The following is a 20,841-nucleotide window of genomic DNA, read 5'->3' on the forward strand; positions in this document are numbered from 1 at the left end:
ACAACCAATTTTGACTCGAAAAGACTTAAAGAGACAGTTCACGCAAAAATGAAAATTCTGCCATTAATCCCTCACCCTCATGTCGTCCTAAATCTGTAAGTTCATCTTTGGAACACACATTAAGATATTTTTGATGAAACCTGAGATCTTTCTGACCCTGCATAGACAGCAACACAGCTACCACATTCAAGGCCCAGAAAGGTAGTAAGGACATCATTAAAATATTCCATGTGACATCAGTGGTTCAACCATAATTATATGAAACTACGAGAATACTTTTTGTGTGCAAAAAAAACAAAAAAAAACGACTTTATTCAACAATTATTATTTTCTGCATCAGACTCCGCCGCCATTCATGACAGTACCATGATGCATGTGTGTGCATTGCTCTGCTTGAAAACAAGCCACAGCGCATGTGTTCTACATCAGAACGCCGGCTCCTCCGTCAGCAGCACCACATGCATGCATCGTGGTACTGTTGCAGAAGAGAAGAACTGTTGAATAAAATTGTTATTTGTTTCCTTTGTGCACAAAATTTTTCTTTTAGCTTCATAAAATTACAATTGAACCACTCATGTCATATGGAATATTTTAACCATGTCCTTCCTACCTTTCTTGGCCTTGAATGTGTCAGTTTCGTTGCTGTCTATGCAGGGTCAGAAAGCTCTCGGATTTCATCAAAAATATCTTAATTTGTTTCCCGAAGATGAACAAAGGTCTTACGGATTTGGAACAACGTGGGTGAGTAATTAATGAGAATTATCATTTTTGGGAGAACATTCCTTTTAAAATCCACTATAGTGTTAATTTTTTTTTTAATTGCTATGACTGTCTATGATCCACCTATTCCTCAAAGCCCATATCCATGTAGGGTTGTTGGGATGCCAATGAAGGCAGAGAAACACCCAGGATTGATGGGCACCGAAAGGCCTTCTGGCTACCTACTGAGCCACCGTGTCACCCACAGTCATAGGAGCCCTCAAACCCAGTTCCCCACAAACTCTTTATATGTCAGAGCAACAAACTCTGTGCCACGGCTCTTACCAGGCTTATCTTAACTGACTCCAGAATCTGGGATGTGCATGCTAGAATTGTGTGAGTCCACTTACACTCCTCACGCTGCTGTCAGAGATGCCAGCACTATCTGGGTGTGTCCATTTGGATGCTTGCAGGCCCAATCCAGGGTAGCTATGGGCTCCGTTGGGGAAAGGAGGCCACAGGAGGGGATAGAGACCAAGAGGTGCCAGAGGAGATGCACCAGAGGTCTGGCCCAGGAGAGATGGGTTACCTGGAAGGGCCAAAGGATGATGGAGAAGTCCCAGGGCTCCGATACGAGGATGTCCTGACAAAAGTGCAGGAGGCAGGAGGGATGGGAGGAGGTGCGGATGAGGGATGGTTGAGTGGGGTGTGCTCAGGGAGCAGAGGGGAGGCTGGGAGTGGAGGGGAATGGGCGAGAGGTGTGCAGGGTGAGGGGAGGGACTCAGTAGCTTGCTATGGGAGGAAGGAGGGGTAAAGCTGGGAGAGCTGGAGGGAGAAGGAGTCTTCAGGTGGTGTTTGGGGTTTGGGGGCGTCCGAGGGGGCTGAATGTAGGTGGGGTGGGCCTCAAGCTCTGTCCTGATTAGTGCAGGGTCTCTGTAGATAGTGAAGGGCTCCTTCCTGTCCACAATGAGGGGACTTTTGGTGGACTTGTCAGGAGTGGGAGTGCGATTAGCCGTACGGGAAGGATAATGTGTTGGGGTTCTGGATCGGTTTGGAGTTGGAGAAGGGGTCTGAATCAGGACAGGAGTTGTGGAGCAGGTCACATTGGGATTGGGTGCCATTTTAAGGCCGCTAAGAGTTCTGTCCATAGATTTAGCCAAAGGAGCAGCGTCCTTCAACAGGCCAATCTCTAGAGATGCACTCTGCTTCTGCTTGGACGTCTCCCATACAGTCTGAGGCTTAGACATGATCTCAGGAGAGGAGCAAGGACTGGTGTGCACACTAGGCTTGTGGGTAGCTTCCAAGGAAGTTACAGGTCCATATTCTGCATTCACAGCTGCTGGAGAACAACTCTGTTTAGAATCCACATCCTCCTCTTTGTTGCAAGGTATGACTGGAGAACAAGGCGGTGGTCCTCTAGGCTCCTCTTCTACTTGGACTGCATTGTCTCTGCTGACTTCAGAATGGGGAAATTCTGACCTCCTAACCTCTGATTGGTTAAACTCTGACCCCCTAGGCTCTGCGTGGGTGAACTCTGACCCTCTGACCTCTGGATCATTTGTCGACATCATCTCGTGCTCAGCCTCTGCTCCTTCACAATCCAGAGGTGATGCATGTAGCAGCATACATGTGGCTTCCATGGAGACCAGCTGCTCACTCTCTTGGGACGCCAGAAGCGCAGACACGGCCTCTGAGTCCTCCCGAGACGCCCCCTCGCTCCTGTCCTCTATTTCTGTCATGCCTCCTTCGCCTTTCTCTTCTGATTTCCCACCACTAACAAGAGCGCCAGACTCCAGTGCATCTGTGGTCCTGAATGCTCCATTGCAGGATGCACTAGGGGAATCGGATGGAGAAGTTTTTCCCATTTTCTGAGTCTCGCTCTCTCCTAATTGTTTAGGCAAAGGTTCCCCGCCTCTATGGGAGGGGTGAACCTCACAGTCCAATGGCCTCTTTGAAGTGTAACGCTGTTTCAGCTGTCTCTTTGATCCTGAATCCGAGGATGAATCCTGCACTCTGCAGCTGGAATTTTCGGAATCGCTGTTCTCTGACAGGTCGGACACACTGCCTGCTTTCAACCTCTTTAACCCACATCTATTTCTCTGCTTGTCATCTTTTTCCTCATCTTCTTTCCTCCTTTTTCTCTCACCATTGCTGTTTTTAGATTTGGAAGAATCTAAAAAAATAACAGATACAAAAATACTGATTTAGAAAAAGCTACACAGCTACTGTACATGTAAGATTCTCATTAACACTTTGTAAAAATCTGAATTCTGTATCAAGCTAATGCCATAAATCCGAATCTAGCTAAATGTAATTTAACACAGATAGAGATCCTAATATCATTATAACCATTATCCATGGCTACAGCTCACCTCTTGCCTCCTCACTCCTCTTTTCAACCCTCTTGCCTTCTTTTTCATCCTCTTCCATGCTGCAGTTCTGTGTGCTCATCTCAGACTGCTGCTGCACTGGCCTGGAGCTGCACACCTTCAGCAGAGAGACAGAGTGTGTTTTCTAACTAGAGGATGTAAAAGTATACTGCTGTGATGCATTTGGAAGTGTTTTAAAATCTCTACCTGGTCATTTGTTGTAGTTTTGTTTGATATGCTTCCTGTGCCCTGGAAGCAGAGTTAAAAGAGGTAATGAAGACACAAACATTTACTAGGCATCTAAATGAGGACATACCATAGACTTCTACTGCTATATAATTGGTCATATTTACCATACCTTTGAGGACGATTCTGTCCTGCAATTAGTGTGCACACATCTATAAAAATGAATGTCTTCACTCACAAGAAAAATCCTATTGATCTTGGTGATATGTGATTTGCGTTTTGACTTGTCTCCCATCAGCGAGGAGTGGGTGATATCGTCTAGCAGCATCATTTGGACCAGCGACGGATCTACAGTCATCTCCCGAACCTTTTGAAGAGGAAAAAATAACCTTCATATAAAACACATTTTTACATAATTTTACTATACACAGCCTACTATATATGTGTGTTTATGTGGTCTCACCTGGTCAGTCATGACAGCTACGCTTCTGTTGTTCTGGTCGTGATGTGTGATGACTCCAAACAGCCACTGGGTTTTGGACTCCTGTCTGAACACTTTCACTCTCAGGCCCTTTAGAGAACAAGCACCTGTCGCACAAAAGCAAATATCACACACATCAAAGAACTACCACTCACAACACTGATCTAACAAATCTCACTCTAATCCTCAAATCACCACTGAAATCAAATTATAAACACACTCATGACATGTTAGTTCTTAAATTAAAGCAAATCCTTATTTGAGCCCAGTTTGACCCATAAAATGAACGATATATAGTATGATGTGGACGCATTCATATTAATGCACCAGTGCTTCACATTACATTCATTATTAATAAAATGAATTATCAAGCTTGGTTGTCTTTTTTCACATTTCTATTGCAACCTGTTAACTATTTGCATTGTTTTCATCCTAAAAACACTCAGACTTGGAAATAACCCCGTAATGCATGGCATCTTGTGGCTATTTGCCATCTTCTAAAAATGCTTTAGATGTAAACTTTAATTGAATAAGCCACAATTAAAAATGTGATGCATGTGATTTTGATTCTACATGTCAATTTAACCGTAACAGCCACATTCACACCGCATCTAAACCAGACACGATGCAGTACGATTCTAGCATCAAGCAATTTGTCTATAAATACCAGACATAAAAAGCCATGACAAAATCAATCACACATCTTAACCAATAAGCAAGCGCTGTCTTGCACTCACCAAAAAATGAGTATATACTTTAAATAAAACCAAACCAAACCATTTCAACATGATTTAAAATACATATTAATTTTTCGATGTATTTAAATATGACTTTTGTCATGGAACACACTTGTTTGTTCACATTGTTGGGGAGTAACTAGTTACATGTAATGGTGTTACATAATTTAATCACAAAATAAATGCAAGAGTAATCCGTTACAGTTATCAGTCCCAAACTGCAACGTTCGATAGAAGTCTAGAAAAGTAATCAAAAATTAATCAAATGTAATCAGTTACATTACTTTAAAAAAGTAGGCTAATTGAAATAATTACACTACTTACTACATTTTAAATAGAGTAACTTGTAACCTTGAAACCTATTTCCAAAGTAACCTTCCCAACACTGTTTGTTCATTTGGATATCACAGTTTGAACATTATTGTTTTCTTTATTTTCAAGATCCGAGGTAAATTATACATTGTCGCTTTCAATATAGTTATTTCAGTCCTGCACAATGATAATCTAACTACAATTAAACCCCTTTAAGATTATACAAAGCACATAATCAGCACCTGAGATTATTATTGTGATTAGACACAGTTTATATGTTCTTGTTCCCAGCCACAATTACAGTCACAGAAATTGAAACCATTTCTAAAATAGAATCCCCTGCTATTTGTTGTGTATAACTGTTGTGGCTGGTTAGGACAAAAACTGTGATTAACAAAATATTTATTGTGTTTTCACTAATAATTGTTTATTTTGATTACTAATAATAAATGTGAACGTTTAAACAGTAGTATCTTGTAACGTTAAGCAGTAGTATTTTTAACATATTGCTCTGCCTCATGCTGTGACACAGACAACTAAGTAATGGCCTCACGTGGCTTATAGCTTTATTTGAAACCAGTCAAACGTGAGTGCTGAGCACTGATGAAGATATCGAATATGCAAAATCCTCTGTGTACTCAAGCAGAAAGAACATACTGAGCGAAGATGTTTGACAGTAAGGCTTCAAACAGTCAACACTGAGTTGATCAGATTTACTCAAACATCCTTATCAAATGCAAACTAACAGAACAGATACCACAAACAAACCAAATCAGGATCCTCACACAGATCAGCATTACAAAGATCTTTCCTCTGAAGAATGAAAGCAGAGGGAATGTAGACTAGAATACCTTGCTGAAGAATCTTCTGGAATTGGTTTTGTTTGAGCCAGGCCTGGACCTGTTCCTGCAGAGACGCATCATCTCTCACAGCTGGATTTCCTCCGTCCACTTCATCCTTTAACAGCAAAACAACACAGCTTGAGATAAGTTCTGGTTTTCTTTCCTTTTTTGAGGAGTGCTAAAAATTTGATCTGTTATGATCACACCGAGGGCTCCAAAACAAAAGCAAAGATGAAGATGAAGGAAAGCAACAGTTGCATACCAGACAGCTTCAGATAGGGGAGGGATGTCAGAGAGAGACAGTGCACTCACACACACACACACACACGCACGCACGCACGCACGCACACACACACACAGTATTACTCATCCATGTACGCAATAGACGCACATCCTCGCTGTATACACACTCAAGACTGGAAATTACGTAACAGTAGTGTGTGAGGGATATTTAAGCCGAACTGCAGCTGAACTCCCAAAACCTCTGCCTGTTAGACACACAGCGAATAAACACAGAGGCTACATATCATTTCCAATAAATATTACATCACACATCTCTCTCTTTCTGTCTCTTCCAGATCACGAGTCCTGACACACCAAGTCTGACAGCACACCTGTAAACACACTTCCACACATACACGCTCTCTACTCGCCTCGCATTTACATTTGACATTTATTTCCCCTCAGGATTCAAGTTAATCTTTTGCTCGAGTAAGTCAGTTTTTTTGTTTGTGACATTAGCTGCTGAATGTATGTGAATGTATAAGAAAAAGAAAATTGTTACTAATTAATACATTATATATTAATTAATAATATCAGCAATATGTTATATAATATATATATATATAATAACTATTTATTATTAATCATTAAAACTGTCAGTAATTAAATATATTGTATTTATATTTATATATTATTCAAAAATAGCAATAAGTAATGACATTTATTATAAACAATTATTTTATTCCATTTATTATTTATCATTAATTAAAATAATTTATTATAATGATAAAATATTATATTCATTAAAATTAGTGCTGCCAAATGATTAATCAAAATAAAACTTTTTGTTTGCATAATATGTGTGTTCTGTGTATATTTATTATGTGTATATAAATACACACATACAGTATATATTTTGAAAATATTTACATGTGTATATTTATATTCCTATAATTTATATTATAAATAGATTTAATATATAAACAACCTATTTTTCTGAAATATATACATGCGTTTGTATTTATATATACATAATAAATATACACAGAACACATACATAATGTAAACAAAAACTTTTTTTTGATTGAATGTTTGACAGAACTAATAAAAATGTTTTTATTGTATTATGCTCTACTATATTATTAAAACTTAAGTAATTAATTAAATAATCAAAGCACTTTGAATTGAGATAATGAGTGGAAGAGTTAAAGAATACTTCCATTCATCTTTTTACTGTGGAAAAAGATCACAGTAAAAAGATCACAGCACGCTCTCTCTCTCTCTCTCTGTCCATCAGTCTTCATCTGGCAAGTATAATGTCTCAGTCCAGTTTCTCCTCTGTGACTCATATACAACTGACCCCCGAGTCTGCATCATCATCATCATCTTCCCCCTCTCTCTCTCTCTCTCTCTCTCTCTGTCCATCAGTCTTCATCTGGCAAGTATAATGTCTCAGTCCAGTTTCTCCTCTGTGACTCATATACAACTGACCCCCGAGTCTGCATCATCATCATCTTCCCCCTCTCTCTCTCTCTCTCTCTCGCTCTCTCTCTCGCACACACACACACACACACGTGTACAGAGGCTCAGGTGCAGGGAAGAGAAATCTTTCACAGCAATAGTGTGAACTGTTGTGACTTCCAACTGACAGAAAAAAGCCAGACTAAACAAACAAATGATGATATCACTGATTGCGCTGATGCTTATCCAGCATGACACACTTACAAATGTGTGATAGAAACTGCTCTTGATTTTAGAGATGCACACCATACCACATCTGTATTGGCCTATATCAGCATTTTTTATCCATTTATCTAGATTACCTTGATAGGGATGGAATCAGGCAGGTAATATATTATGTTTGTAGATACTGTTTCTATGCCATTTCTCAAAGGTATTTAAGGGGTTTGAATCATGCAAAACCAATTTTTATTTAGCAATAAACAGTTAAAAGATCAGAGAGTACATGTCCATGAAGCCTGTTCAATACACATTTACATAAAACTCTTAAAGACACAGCAGCAAATAACAACCCATTGAATTCGGTGTCAGAAGGTGACATAGTCAAGAAAAGCTTGTCTAAATTGTCAAAAAAAATAAAAATAACAATATTTATAAAATAACCCCTTTAACAGCTACCATGTCTTCTGTACGCTAAGTTTATGTATGTCTCTGAATAACAATATACGTGAAATGTAGGGAGGAATTTCTGAGTTGGTCCAAGTAAATAAACATTGTTCAAATAAGTAAAATTAGAATTTGGGTCAAAATATTTAAGCCCATAGGAAGTTTTAAATGGTATAAGAAAAGTTGTAATTATTTCAAGAGGTCTTAAATTTGTGGACAGAAAAAATGGGATTGTGATATGGCCTAATGTGATTATTAAACTTCAAAAACTTTGACTTAAATGTGAGCGCTACACATTTCAAAGTAAAAACACTGTGCTGTTGCACATCCTTGTGGTTTCAGAACAGTTTGCAATCAATGAACATCCTACATTTATGCCAAGCCATTGCTTATGATCTAATACGTTCATATCATACCTGCAAACTTCTCGCCTTTTGGATATTTTCACTGTTCTAATAACACACAGCTGCTTTGTATATACTGTATTTCTGCTGTTCCATAATCAGCACCTACTGTCAGAGAGCGAATTTGAATTTTCAATCATACATATAAATAAATATAAATATACTAAGGTATCATTTTGACTTTAAATTTGTCTTTAAAATGTTCAAAGGCTGAAATGAGGTTTATTTCTAAACTCTTAGTTTTTGTCAAATCCTGTCAAGTTGTCTAAATTGTAATTTTTACAGAACATGGTATCAATATGGTATTCATAACAAATGGTGTTAATTTAATTTGTGCAGGTCTTAAGAAGGGCTTAAAACCTTAAATTTGATTTTAACAACCCTTGTGTAGTTGGGCTAGTATTAGTTTTTGCGGTCATCGGAATTGGTGAAATTTCAAGGATTGTGAAATTTCAATGGTATCGAAAATGTTAATATCCTAACAACCTTATTTCCAAAATAACTATATGTGATCCTGGACCACAAAACCAGTCATAAGGGTAAATTTTTTGAAATTGAGATGTATACAACACATGAAAACTGAATAAACTTTTGGCATAAAAGAAAAAGAAAAATCGATAATTTTGACCCATACAATGTATTGTTAGCTATTGCTACAAATTTGACGGTCCAGGGTCACATATTGTAATACATATTGTTATAGTGAAGCAAAAACTACTTATACAGTGATGTAAGATTTTGGTCATCCCACCCCTAAACTTTATTAACAAGAGCTCACCGCAGTGGGGTAATGGGATCTGCTGCTGCCCAGCTGTGTGGGTGTGAACAACTTGTGTGTGTGTGTGTGTAAAGAGTTCTAATAATATCAGTGCGTGTGTGTGTGTGTGTGTGTGTGTGTGTGTGTGAAAGAGAGAGCGAGCGCCCATCTCTGATTACTATCTGCCCTTGCATAGCAAACATAAGGCGGTGTGTGCGTGTGTGTGTGTGTGTGTGTGTAAGTGAGCAGACTGCATGAGAGAGGGAATGAGAGAGAAGGAGAGCAGGACGGAGAGAGAGAGTGTGTGTGTTTCTCATCCGTGCTTCAGTTCTCAGGACGAAGGGAAGACATGATTTATTCATTTACCCGCAGGCAGGTTTTGATCTCTCTCTCCCTCCGTCTCTCTCTCTCTCTGGCTCAGACTGTCTTTCTTGTCTCGCTCACACAAACATACACAGTCCCTCTCTCTGTCTCTCTCTCCCCCGCTGTTTCTGTGCCTCTCTCACCTCGCACTCTATTTCTCTCTTTGACAAACACACACACACACAGCTCTGCTTCACTGGCCTTTAGGAGGAGGGGTAGCGAATGGAGGAATGAGAGAGGAGATAATAAGATGGTGGGATGAGGGAGGTGTGATTGGAGAGAGCGTTATGTGGGCAGGATGAAGGGCAAATTGAGCTAACGATGATGGTAAGGTTAATTAGTGTTAATTAGCGTGTTACAGCTTGGCTTTCTTTGATTGGTGGGCTGGTTTTCCTGCTTTTAAAAGTTCTCTAAACAAGCTGAAATTCACTCACTCCATCAATCAAGACAAACAAACAAACAAACACACACACACACACACAGTCAAACTTACTCTGCATCTCTGCATTTCCTTCATACATATGGAACACACACACGATCGCAATCTCATTAACTCCTGAACATACACACAAACAAACAAGCTCTAAACTTGACAGAGCACGTACACACACACCTCAGCTGAACAAAACTCATGAGAAATGAGATGACAGAGAAACACAGTGACTCAAACACACTCCAGAGGATGCGTGACGCACCACAGGACGGAATGAACAACGCTGAGAAAAATGTAATCTATTATAAATGCATTTAATTTACTCTGTTTATTCTTTATCTAATTTAGCAGCACATTTGTATATTTTAAGTACAGATTGTCTGTCACTGCGAAGGCTGTGTTAACGTTCATGTCTGTCTTCATGACAGCTACTTTACCCACAAGAGCATTCAATTATCTCCATTTACGGTATTAATACTGAACCCTGGTCTGGAATATTCCAGGTAAAATACAAGTTGTAGTTCACAATACCAAGGTCAAGAGTCTGATTCCTAGGGAAGGCATGAACTGATATTGAATGCAGTGAGAGTCGCTTTGGATGTAAGCATCTACCAGCTGCATATGTAATGAAATGGAAAGTGAAGCTTTATTAACAACATGCATGACATTCTGTTGACCGCCAAAGGCAATCATTTAGACTCATACCTCAGAGTGTAAAAGACAGAAATGTGTTGATAGGTATGCACTTACAATATATGGGTTAAGCGTATAATAGTTAAGCTTATCTTGAGCTTAACCCTGTAATATTCCTTTAATTTGTATGATTCATAAACCTTTTCATTATGCAAAAGAAAGCTTTGTAGGCCGCATATCATTTTAGAGAACATGACTTCAAAGTAACCAGGTTTAATGTTAGGCCATTATACAACAGTTTAATATTATTATAAAACATAAATAAAAACATTTAAAGTAGTACAGTACTTCCAAAAGTTAGCGGATTTCCCAAGCTAGCCGCTGTCCGCGGCGAAATTAAAGCCGCCGTTCGCGGCTCCCCCAAGCCCATCGGCGGAAAGGATGGCAAGCCCGCCTGCAGAGAATATGGCAAGCCCGCTAGAAAAAGACAAGTGCCCTCCGGTGCCGGCTCCTCGCAAGTGCTCTCCTGCGTCTCTGCTGGTCCCGTCCAGCGTCTCCGCTGGTTCCGTCCAGCTCCGCGCTGTCCGAGCGCCCCCAAGTGTCCGTGCTCTCCGCGCGCCCCCAAGTGTCCGCGCTGTCCGATCGCCCCCAAGTGTCCGCGCTGTCCAAGCGCCCCCAAGAGCCTGCTCCTCCAGAGCGCCCCACAGAGCCCGCTCCTCCTCAATGGCCCCCAGAGGGGAATTTCCCCAAGAAAATTTGTTTTGGGGGGGGGGGGGGGGCATATGGTCACGTCCTGTGTGGCCAGGCCAAGGGCCAAGGCCACTGAGTTCCCGGATCCACCATGGCCTCCCGAGTCTCCAGTCCCGCCGTGGCCTCCCGAATCTCCAGTCCCACTGTGGCTTCCCGAGTCCCCGGACCCGCCATGGCCTCCCGAGTCTCCTGTCCCGCCATGGTCTCCCGAGTCTCCTGTCCCGCCATGGTCTCCCGAGTCTCCTGTTCCGCCATGGCTCCCGGAATGGGCACCTCCCCGTTGGATGGTATATGGCGCGAGGACGTGCCTTCCGGAGGGGGGTGTAATGTCAGTCCTGTGTCTTGGTTCCCCCTCCTCTCGTGCCCATATTTGGTTTTCCTGTTCCTGTCCTCGTTTGTCATCATTAGTTCATTTGTCCCCAGCCCTGTGCTTAATTTCTCCTCACCTGTTTCTGTTCTTCCTCGTTTGATTTCCCTGTGTTCATAATAGAGATCGACCGATATATCGATTTACCAATATTTTCCCGATATTTAAGCATTTTTCCATAATTGGATATAAATGTGATAAATAAAATTACATCATATGACACCACAATGATTGGCCTCATCAGAGACAACGATGAGACTGCTTACAGGGAGGAGGTACAGCACCTGGCTGCATGGTGCGCTGACAATAACCTGCTCCTCAACACCAGCAAGACAAAAGGAACTTATTGTGGACTTCAGGAAGAAAAAAAGTGGAACGCATGACCCCATCCACATTAACGGTATGGTTGTTGAACGTGTCTCCAGCTTCAAGTTCCTGGGAACCCACATCTCGGAGGACCTGACCTGGACCACCAACACATCCAGCCTAGTCAAGAAGGCTCACCAACGCCTCTTCTTCCTTAGGACACTGAAGAACCACCTGTCTCCAATCATCCAGCGGAACTTCTACCGGTGTGCAATTGAAAGCATCCTGACCAACTGCATCACAGTCTGGTATGGGAACTGCACAGTTGCTGACCGCAAGGCACTGCAGAGGGTGGTGAAAACCGCCCAACGCATCACAGGGACACCACTTCCTGCCATTGAGGACGTCCAGAGAAAACGCTGTTTACGTCGAGCTCGCGGCATTCTTAAGGACTCCTCTCACCCTGACCATAGACTGTTTAAATTACTGCCTTCTGGGAGGCGCTTCAGGAGCCTCCGATCAAGGACAAGCAGACTCAGGAACAGCTTTTTCCCTACAGCTGTTTCCCTACTAAACTCCCCTCACACACCACCACAAACTCTTCACCCCTCCCCATCATTAAAATCGGTTAAAAAACAAAAACAAAAAAACATCCACACACTGAGTACTATGCACTGGAAATTTTTATTTCTATGCACTTTCAATGTTCATTGCACTAGTATTTATATATCTTAATGTATAGCTTATTCATATCCATTTGTAATTATATTCATAGTTTTTGCTCATAGTGTACATACATTTACTGTACAATCCATCTGTATAGTATGTTCATATCACCCATCTGTATATCATACTGATAGTATTTAAAAAATTTGTAAATTATGTCCATAGTACTACTGCGTTATCTGTATATTCTGTACATATGTAACTATTGTAGACACCGTACCTCTGCTTATTGCACTTCTGGTTAGATGCTAACTGCATTTCGTTGCCCTGTACCTTACATGTGCAATGACAATAAAGTTGAATCTAATCTAATCTCAGGATTTCGAGAGGTCTGATAAATTGTCAATAAGGTCTAACCAAAATTGTATTGTCTTTCTGTTGGCACCATGTATTTTGGCCATCTTGTGGATGTTTTGAGAATTGTGCGCAAAATTGCAATTGCAGCGCATCTGAGGGGAGATGAGACAACAACAACAATGGCGTGCAGGTACTTGATTTGCTGTAGTTTGTAAACGATTTAATTTTACAGTCATTAATGCACAAATTAGATGTATTACATAAATGCCTGATATAGTTTATGCAACTTGGCTCTAAAAAATATGATAAATAAGATACTCTGTCAAGCCCTGTCCCTATAAAGATATAACTTTGCCTGAAATAACACAGCCATGAATTAGCACATGGTGGAAATAAAAGCGCTGAATTGAATTCTCTCTCTGTTGTCTATTAGTCTCGTGAAGTCGCAGTCATGTAGATAATCCGTCAAGTCCTCTCCCAATAAAGACATAACTTTGCATGAATTAAATAACATAGCCATGAATTAGAGCATGTTGGAAATAAAAGCATTGAATTTAATTCTCTCTCTATTGTCTATATGCTCATCATTAGTCTCGTGAAGCCGCTTTCATATTGCAGTTCACTCAGCGGTTGATGCTCAAGAAATGCTCAGCACGGCCACCGCATGTAACTTTTAACAAGATTCACTTTTTTGAAGCACCCTAAATTGTATTAACACTTACTATATAACCATTATTTAGTTTATAAACATCTAAATTAATACAACTCTATGGAAATTCTCTGCAATCGATCGCAGTTTGAGTAGCCTATAGTTCTGTGTAAATGCATAGATAAACCGCGCTGTCAGCAGCATAATTTAGAGCAGGGGTTTTCAACCTTTTAGGACATGCGCCCCCCCCCAAGTTTGTCTAATTTCACTCGCGCCCCCCCAACACCCAAACCACTTCCTCAGAGTTTGCTAAACATTCTGTAATATTCTCGGTATATAGTACAGCATGTGTTCTATGCCATGCCTCGTCTTATTCGTTTTTGTTGATAAATGTTATGTAAGCTAGTTTGTCATTTTAACGTACTGTTTTATTGTTGTTGTGCATTTTAATTAAGAACAACAATGAATCCATCTTTTGTTTTAGTCTTAAAAAATGAAAGGTGTATAGATATAAACAAAACACAATGATATTTTCTTGTAAAATGTGACACCAAGATCGCGAATTTGAAATGAAAGCGCACGAAAAAAGGAATTCCTGTTCACAAAATTTAAATCACAAATACCGATGAAAAAGAATGAGTTGAATGTTGAACACTTTCGTTACCATATAACTATAAACTATGATAAAAGTTCATCAGCATGCATTGATTAATCAAATGTTCAAATGTGCAAAAACAAAAAAACTAATTGCAACCAAATTATGTGCTCGTGCGACCAACTGAGAAAGTTAGTCGCAAAAGTGAGATCAGTGGGAAGAATGAGTCTAGAGCCCTGCATGAAAGACTGCTAATTCTCAAAACATTTTTTGTTAAGATGACTGAAAGGAGGAAAAACCAAAGTGAAGTATGGACTTGCTTCACGCAGTCATTTATTTACTTTATAACAGTAAATAAATATCGGTTCTGCATATCGGTTATCGGGCACATAAACATGCAAATAATTGGTATCGGTATTGGTTATAAAAAAATCAATATCGGTCGATCACTATTCATAAGCCCTGTGTTTCCCTGCCTGTGTCCGGTCTGATCGTCTTCTGTGTCTCTCGCGATCCCTCAGTTTCTTTAAAAAGTTCTAAAGTTTAAAGAAGTTCCTCGCCTCCGCGCTTCCCTGTTCCAGGAGAGAGTGTGACATTATGACAGTTATAGCAGACACAACAAAATCCAAATCAAGCACCGATAAAAACTCAACTGCACTAAACAGAATTGATGGATGCGATGGTTGTATTTGTATTTTTAGAAACCGAAATGCACGGTTGAGTTTAGTCATCAGCCAAGGTTTAGTTTTGAGGTTTAGTGGTTTAATTCCAGTTTCAATCAAAGTTCCATTTGATCTTTTTCTCCACTGTCATTTCTATGTTCTACAGGATGAGAGAGGTGAGACGAGACATGCTGCTGCGGTGAGAGAGACAGACAGGATGGGCTGATAGAGTCGTACGCAGAGTGAGATGACCTCAGTCTAGCGCACAGCCAAAGCATCACCACGGCAACATGTGCAAGAGAGACATCGGGCTGATCCAACTATTGCATCAGGAAGAGAGAGATGGGAGTGGGGTGATGGAGAGAGAGAGAGACGGAGAGAAGGAGAAACAGAAAAAAGGAGGGGGAAAAACAGACATACAGACAGATTATTGAAAAGGATGAGCTAGTATGTTTGTAGCAGCATGTGTTTACGTATATGTACAGAGAAAAATCATAGCTGGAGAGAGCATGAAGAGAACAAACTCGTGCTCCTTCCTCCGGCGAGAACAGCCACACACACACATCCAGAGAGAGAGATACAGAGGGTTAGAAATAGATGATGCTGAAAAGTGCTTCATTGAATTCAAATTTGAGAGCAGAGAGAGAGGGAAAGAGAGGGAGATGTGCGTGTTTTAGAGAGGAGAGACAGAAAGGCTTGATTGAGAGGGACAGAGAGAGAGAGAGAGAGAGGTGTAGAGGGAGGGTGTTGAAGTAGATGAGATAATGACAAACAGAGGAGAGTGAGTGAGAGAGGAAGGATAGAGTCGCAGACTGACACACACAGAAAGAGTGCTCATAAAAATCAATGCAGAAGTCTGAAGACCTGTCCTTCAGTAAGAGAGCAACTACAAGTGCTGGATCAGAGACAGAGAGAGAGGCGCTCTTACCGCTTAAATAAGAAAACCTGTAATATATCACTGACAGATGAACAGAAATATCTACAAAGCAGATCACAGATTTCACTAAATGTAATTTAAAGCTGAAGACTGATTTGTTTCTGTTAAAACACTTCCTCCTATGCTTTACTGACACAGCAGTTCAGCCACTGGTGTGAGTTTGGGGTGAAACTGCCTGAATCTATGACCAATTTAGCAGATTGAGGAAGTAGAATTGAAGAAGCAGCTAGTTTTAAAGTCATATTTTTGATCATAATTGTTGACACAAGTAGCACAGAAATTCTGTTCCGTTAATAAATGTCTCCAGAATTATTTTGGATGATTAGCGCTATCAGTTGTGTGTGTATATATATATATTAATCTTTTTCATTTTATTATCAATAATATTTACTAACAATAATTCAACATCCAACTCATCAAATCCCAATGAACAAACTACTGATGCATCCATACAATGCGGCTTATACCAATGTTTAATAATTAGTTATGACTGATAATTGAAATACACACACACTACAGCAAAAGACAGAAATAACTGACTTAAAACCAATTTTTAGCTGCTGAAAATACTAATGTTCTAATAACTTCGGTCACCACTGCATACATACATACTGATAAAACAAAAAGCTGCTAATACAGCTATTGCCCCTGATAATCCTGTTGAACATTATAAAAGGCTGTTTCATATTGGTCATGCAGTTTATGATTTATTTAGAAAGATAAAATGTTTTATTATTAGATTGTTTCCTTTGTTACTACCATCATAAGTTTATGAGCCAATTATTATTTGAAGGTTTAATAACATTTTATTTAAGTGAAAGAGTGGATGAGAGTGAAAGTATAAATTAAATGAAAAATAACTCTTGTGAATGTATGTGAAACAGAGATGGAAAGCAGCTTTTCTTTTACACACACACAGAGTGAAGTCAGTGTGTTTGTGTGTGTGTGTGTGTGTGTGTGTGTGGATTGAGGGTGGCTGACTCACAGCCGAGTGTCTTTCTCACCACAGCCTCAAAAGGGAAAGTGTTCCACAGAGCCTAATGGAAACCACTCTGCCTGCTTTTCCCTTCAGTAAACCTCTCCCCCTTCTCTCACTTACTTCAGTCTATATCTGTCATACACAAGAACACACACTCACTCGCGCAGGAAAACACACTTTTTGGAGCTTCCTAAAAACAGCTGCACTGTTCCCATTTCAGCTTAACAGGTCAACAGTGCTTAACCCTTCCCTCTACACACACACACACACACACACATCCTCTCATTACTTGTCCACTTGCATACTTTCTCACATACACACACATACACCCTCCACTGGCCCCTTAACATGTGCTAAGTAAAAACACAGCTTTGAGTTGTCAAGGAAACAGCAATAAATACACACAATCCTCTGTACATGCTCCATTTTCCCTGATAGATCTCTCTCACACTTTCTCTCCACCTTTATCTCTTTCTGTCTCTGTCCTTCTCTCTCTCTCTCTCAGGCTGCTCAGTAATTCACTCACGTCTCAGAGCTCAACATTCAGAGCTGTGGGTAATAGAGCAGTGGAGAGAAACACAGTATAGTAAGTAGAGCAAAGAGTAAAGTTGAACATAAAGGGAACAGAATAGAATAGTTGAGTGTAGTACAATAGAATAAAGTAGAACAGAGTAGAACACAGCAGCACTGAATAGTACAGAGAAGAACAGATTAAAAGTGGAAAATAACGAAATCAAAAATTTGAGTACAGTAGATTAGAATGGGACAGAGTATAGCGTAGCACAGAATTTAACAGAACAGAGTGTAGCACAAATAGACCAGAACAAAATAGAGTACTGTCAAGCACAGTGAAATAGAATAGAATAGAACACAATAGAACAATGAAAGGCTAGAGCAAAGTGGGGTAAAACAATTAGGGATGCACAGAAATGAAAATTGTTGGCCAAAGCCGAAGCCGAACAAAATTAAACACTGGGCCGAAGGCCGAATACGGTTTTTCGCATTTTTTCTCCCATGTAGGCCTATTTTGCCATTTTTTTTCACTATTGCATAAATTAAATAGCCAAAATGTGCTTTTTACTGTTTTTTCCTGCTTTTCAAATAAAAAAACAACAATTTAAAAATATTTACACTGAACATTTTTTAACATTCTATCAGACATTATACCAACAATGCACAATTTAACTTAAAATTAATAAGTTACTGAATTAATATTTTTTGCCAATTTTTGGGACCCCCTTCTTGAATCAGACATGTATTTTCTACAGTACAAATAAATGCATGCCTTGCCGAGCAGAAGAGACTTCTTTTAAAACATTAGAATATATTACAAGTCCCAATTTGAACACTATGTGTGAATGTTATAATAAATGTACAGAGCTCTTGTAGGGTAATTACTATTATTGTCTTATTTTTTTATTTTATTTTACAGAACAACAGTAAAATAACAATACTAACATTTATGAATGTTGATGGAGTTGTTGCTTTTTCTTAGATTTTATTTTGGCAGAAACCCACAGGAAGATCTTAGTGCTTCTTTTTGTTGACAACAGCATGCAGATATTTAAATGATTCTCATTACGAATTTGGGAAGATGTTTGTCGCACGTATCACATTGTCACATGTCCTTAAAAAAATTGACAAAAATGTTATTGAGCAAATGACGAGTAACAGTGTTTTAGCACAGATCTTCCTCGCTTTGGACTTTGAACCCTGGCGTCGAGAGCTTGTGCAGCGCTGTTTGAATGCAATCCATGCGTGTTTTTGAAAACGTAACATTCTGCAGTTTATTTGCTAATCATTTAAGGCCAATTTGCGATTTCAATCATCACAGTAACCAGCAACAACCACCTCTTCCTCTTCTCATCAGAGACATGAGATGCAGCACTAAACAGCCTCTCGCTGTCGGTGCTTCATGCTTGTAATGAATTTTGCGTCTTTGGCAGTTTTAAATACTTCCACACTGCAGACGTGTTTACTGCATTAGTGCGTGCCTCTATTTGATCGCGTCACGTCATTGTTCAGTACAATTTATTCTGTCTTTTTGCTAATTTTGCTAAAAACTATTTCGGATGCCGAACATTCGGTGCATCAAGTAGAATAGAATATAATAATAGAGTAAAGTAGAATAGAATAGACTACAACAGCACAGTATAGTAGAATGGAATAAAAGAGTATAGCATAAAATAGAGTGTATTAGAACAGAATAGTAAAAAATATATAATAAAAACGGGAACGTGGAGAACAGTAGAATAATAGAAAAGTGTAAAGTACAATAGAATGGAAAACAATACAGTGTAGTAGAAGCATGGTAGAATGGAGTACAATAGAATATAATAAAATAGAGTAGCATAAAATAGAGTTTAGCAGAGTGGAGTGCATTAAAATATAATAGAATACAACAATAAAATAGCATAAAGTGGGCAAGTAATTAACAGAGTAATATAACAGTGGAGTACAGTAGAATTAAAAAGATCAGAATAGAAAAAAAAGAACAGAGCAGATTGAGTAAAACAAAATAGATAGAATGGAGAAGAACTGAACAGAATAGAGTAGAAAAGAACAGACTAAATGAGGACAGATGAGGGCAATAACAACATACAAAATAAAATGTAACTGAGTAAGAGTATAATTAAATAGAACAGAACAGAATAGAATAAAGTAGAACAGAGCATAAATTGTACAAACAAGTACGTACCACAAAAAAAAGAAATGTAGTAAAGTACAGTTGCACAGAATTAGAACAGACTTGAATAGAATGGAGTAGAGTAAAACAGAACAGAACAGAGTAGGGTAGAACAGAACAGAACAGAAAAGATAAAGAGTAGAACAGAACAGAGTAGAGTAGAGTAGAGTAGAACAGAAAAGATAAAGAGTAGAACAGAACAGAGTAGAGTAGAGTAGAGTAGAGTAGAACAGAAAAGATAAAGAGTAGAACAGAACAGAGTAGAGTAGAACAGAAAAGATAAAGAGTAGAACAGAACAGAGTAGAGTAGAGTAGAGTAGAACAGAAAAGATAAAGAGTAGAACAGAACAGAGTAGAGTAGAGTAGAGTAGAACAGAACAGAAAAGATAAAGAGTAGAACAGAACAGAGTAGAGTAGAGTAGAACAGAAAAGATAAAGAGTAGAACAGAACAGAGTAGAGTAGAGTAGAACAGAACAGAAAAGATAAAGAGTAGAACAGAACAGAGTAGAGTAGAGTAGAGTAGAGTAGAACAGAACAGAACAGATAAAGAGTAGAACAGAACAGAGTAGAGTAGAGTAGAACAGAACAGAAAAGATAAAGAGTAGAACAGAACAGAGTAGAGTAGAGTAGAGTAGAGTAGAGTAGAACAGAACAGAAAAGATAAAGAGTAGAACAGAACAGAGTAGAGTAGAGTAGAACAGAACAGAAAAGATAAAGAGTAGAACAGAACAGAGTAGAGTAGAGTAGAACAGAACAGATAAAGAGTAGAACAGAACAGAGTAGAGTAGAGTAGAACAGAACAGAAAAGATAAAGAGTAGAACAGAACAGAGTAGAGTAGAGTAGAGTAGAACAGAACAGAAAAGATAAAGAGTAGAACAGAACAGAGTAGAGTAGAGTAGAGTAGAACAGAAAAGATAAAGAGTAGAACAGAACAGAGTAGAGTAGAGTAGAACAGAACAGAAAAGATAAAGAGTAGAACAGAACAGAGTAGAGTAGAGTAGAGTAGAACAGAAAAGATAAAGAGTAGAACAGAACAGAGTAGAGTAGAGTAGAGTAGAGTAGAACAGAAAAGATAAAGAGTAGAACAGAACAGAGTAGAGTAGAGTAGAACAGAACAGAAAAGATAAAGAGTAGAACAGAACAGAGTAGAGTAGAGTAGAGTAGAACAGAACAGAAAAGATAAAGAGTAGAACAGAACAGAGTAGAGTAGAGAAGAACAGAACAGAAAAGATAAAGAGTAGAACAGAACAGAGTAGAGTAGAGTAGAACAGAACAGAAAAGATAAAGAGTAGAACAGAACAGAGCATAAATTGTACAAAC

At 39.2% G+C, this 20,841-nt stretch overlaps 1 protein-coding gene across 1 annotated transcript in view; it reads right to left on the reverse strand.

The window, feature by feature from the left end:
* LOC306850725 (putative JmjC domain-containing histone demethylation protein 2C) overlaps positions 1-20,841 on the reverse strand; it is a 66,990-nt gene that overhangs the window by 15,014 nt on the left and 31,135 nt on the right. Inside the window, exons 4-9 of the mRNA XM_079386549.1 lie at positions 5,636-5,741; positions 3,718-3,842; positions 3,493-3,621; positions 3,276-3,317; positions 3,072-3,186; positions 1,110-2,872 (exon numbers count right to left, since the gene is read on the reverse strand). Coding sequence (XP_079242675.1) covers positions 1,110-2,872; positions 3,072-3,186; positions 3,276-3,317; positions 3,493-3,621; positions 3,718-3,842; positions 5,636-5,741 — 2,280 coding nt within the window. The remainder of the gene's footprint in view (positions 1-1,109; positions 2,873-3,071; positions 3,187-3,275; positions 3,318-3,492; positions 3,622-3,717; positions 3,843-5,635; positions 5,742-20,841) is intronic.

Source organism: Barbus barbus (assembly GCF_936440315.1).
Source record: "Barbus barbus genome assembly, chromosome: 30".
Lineage (NCBI taxonomy): Eukaryota > Metazoa > Chordata > Actinopteri > Cypriniformes > Cyprinidae > Barbus > Barbus barbus.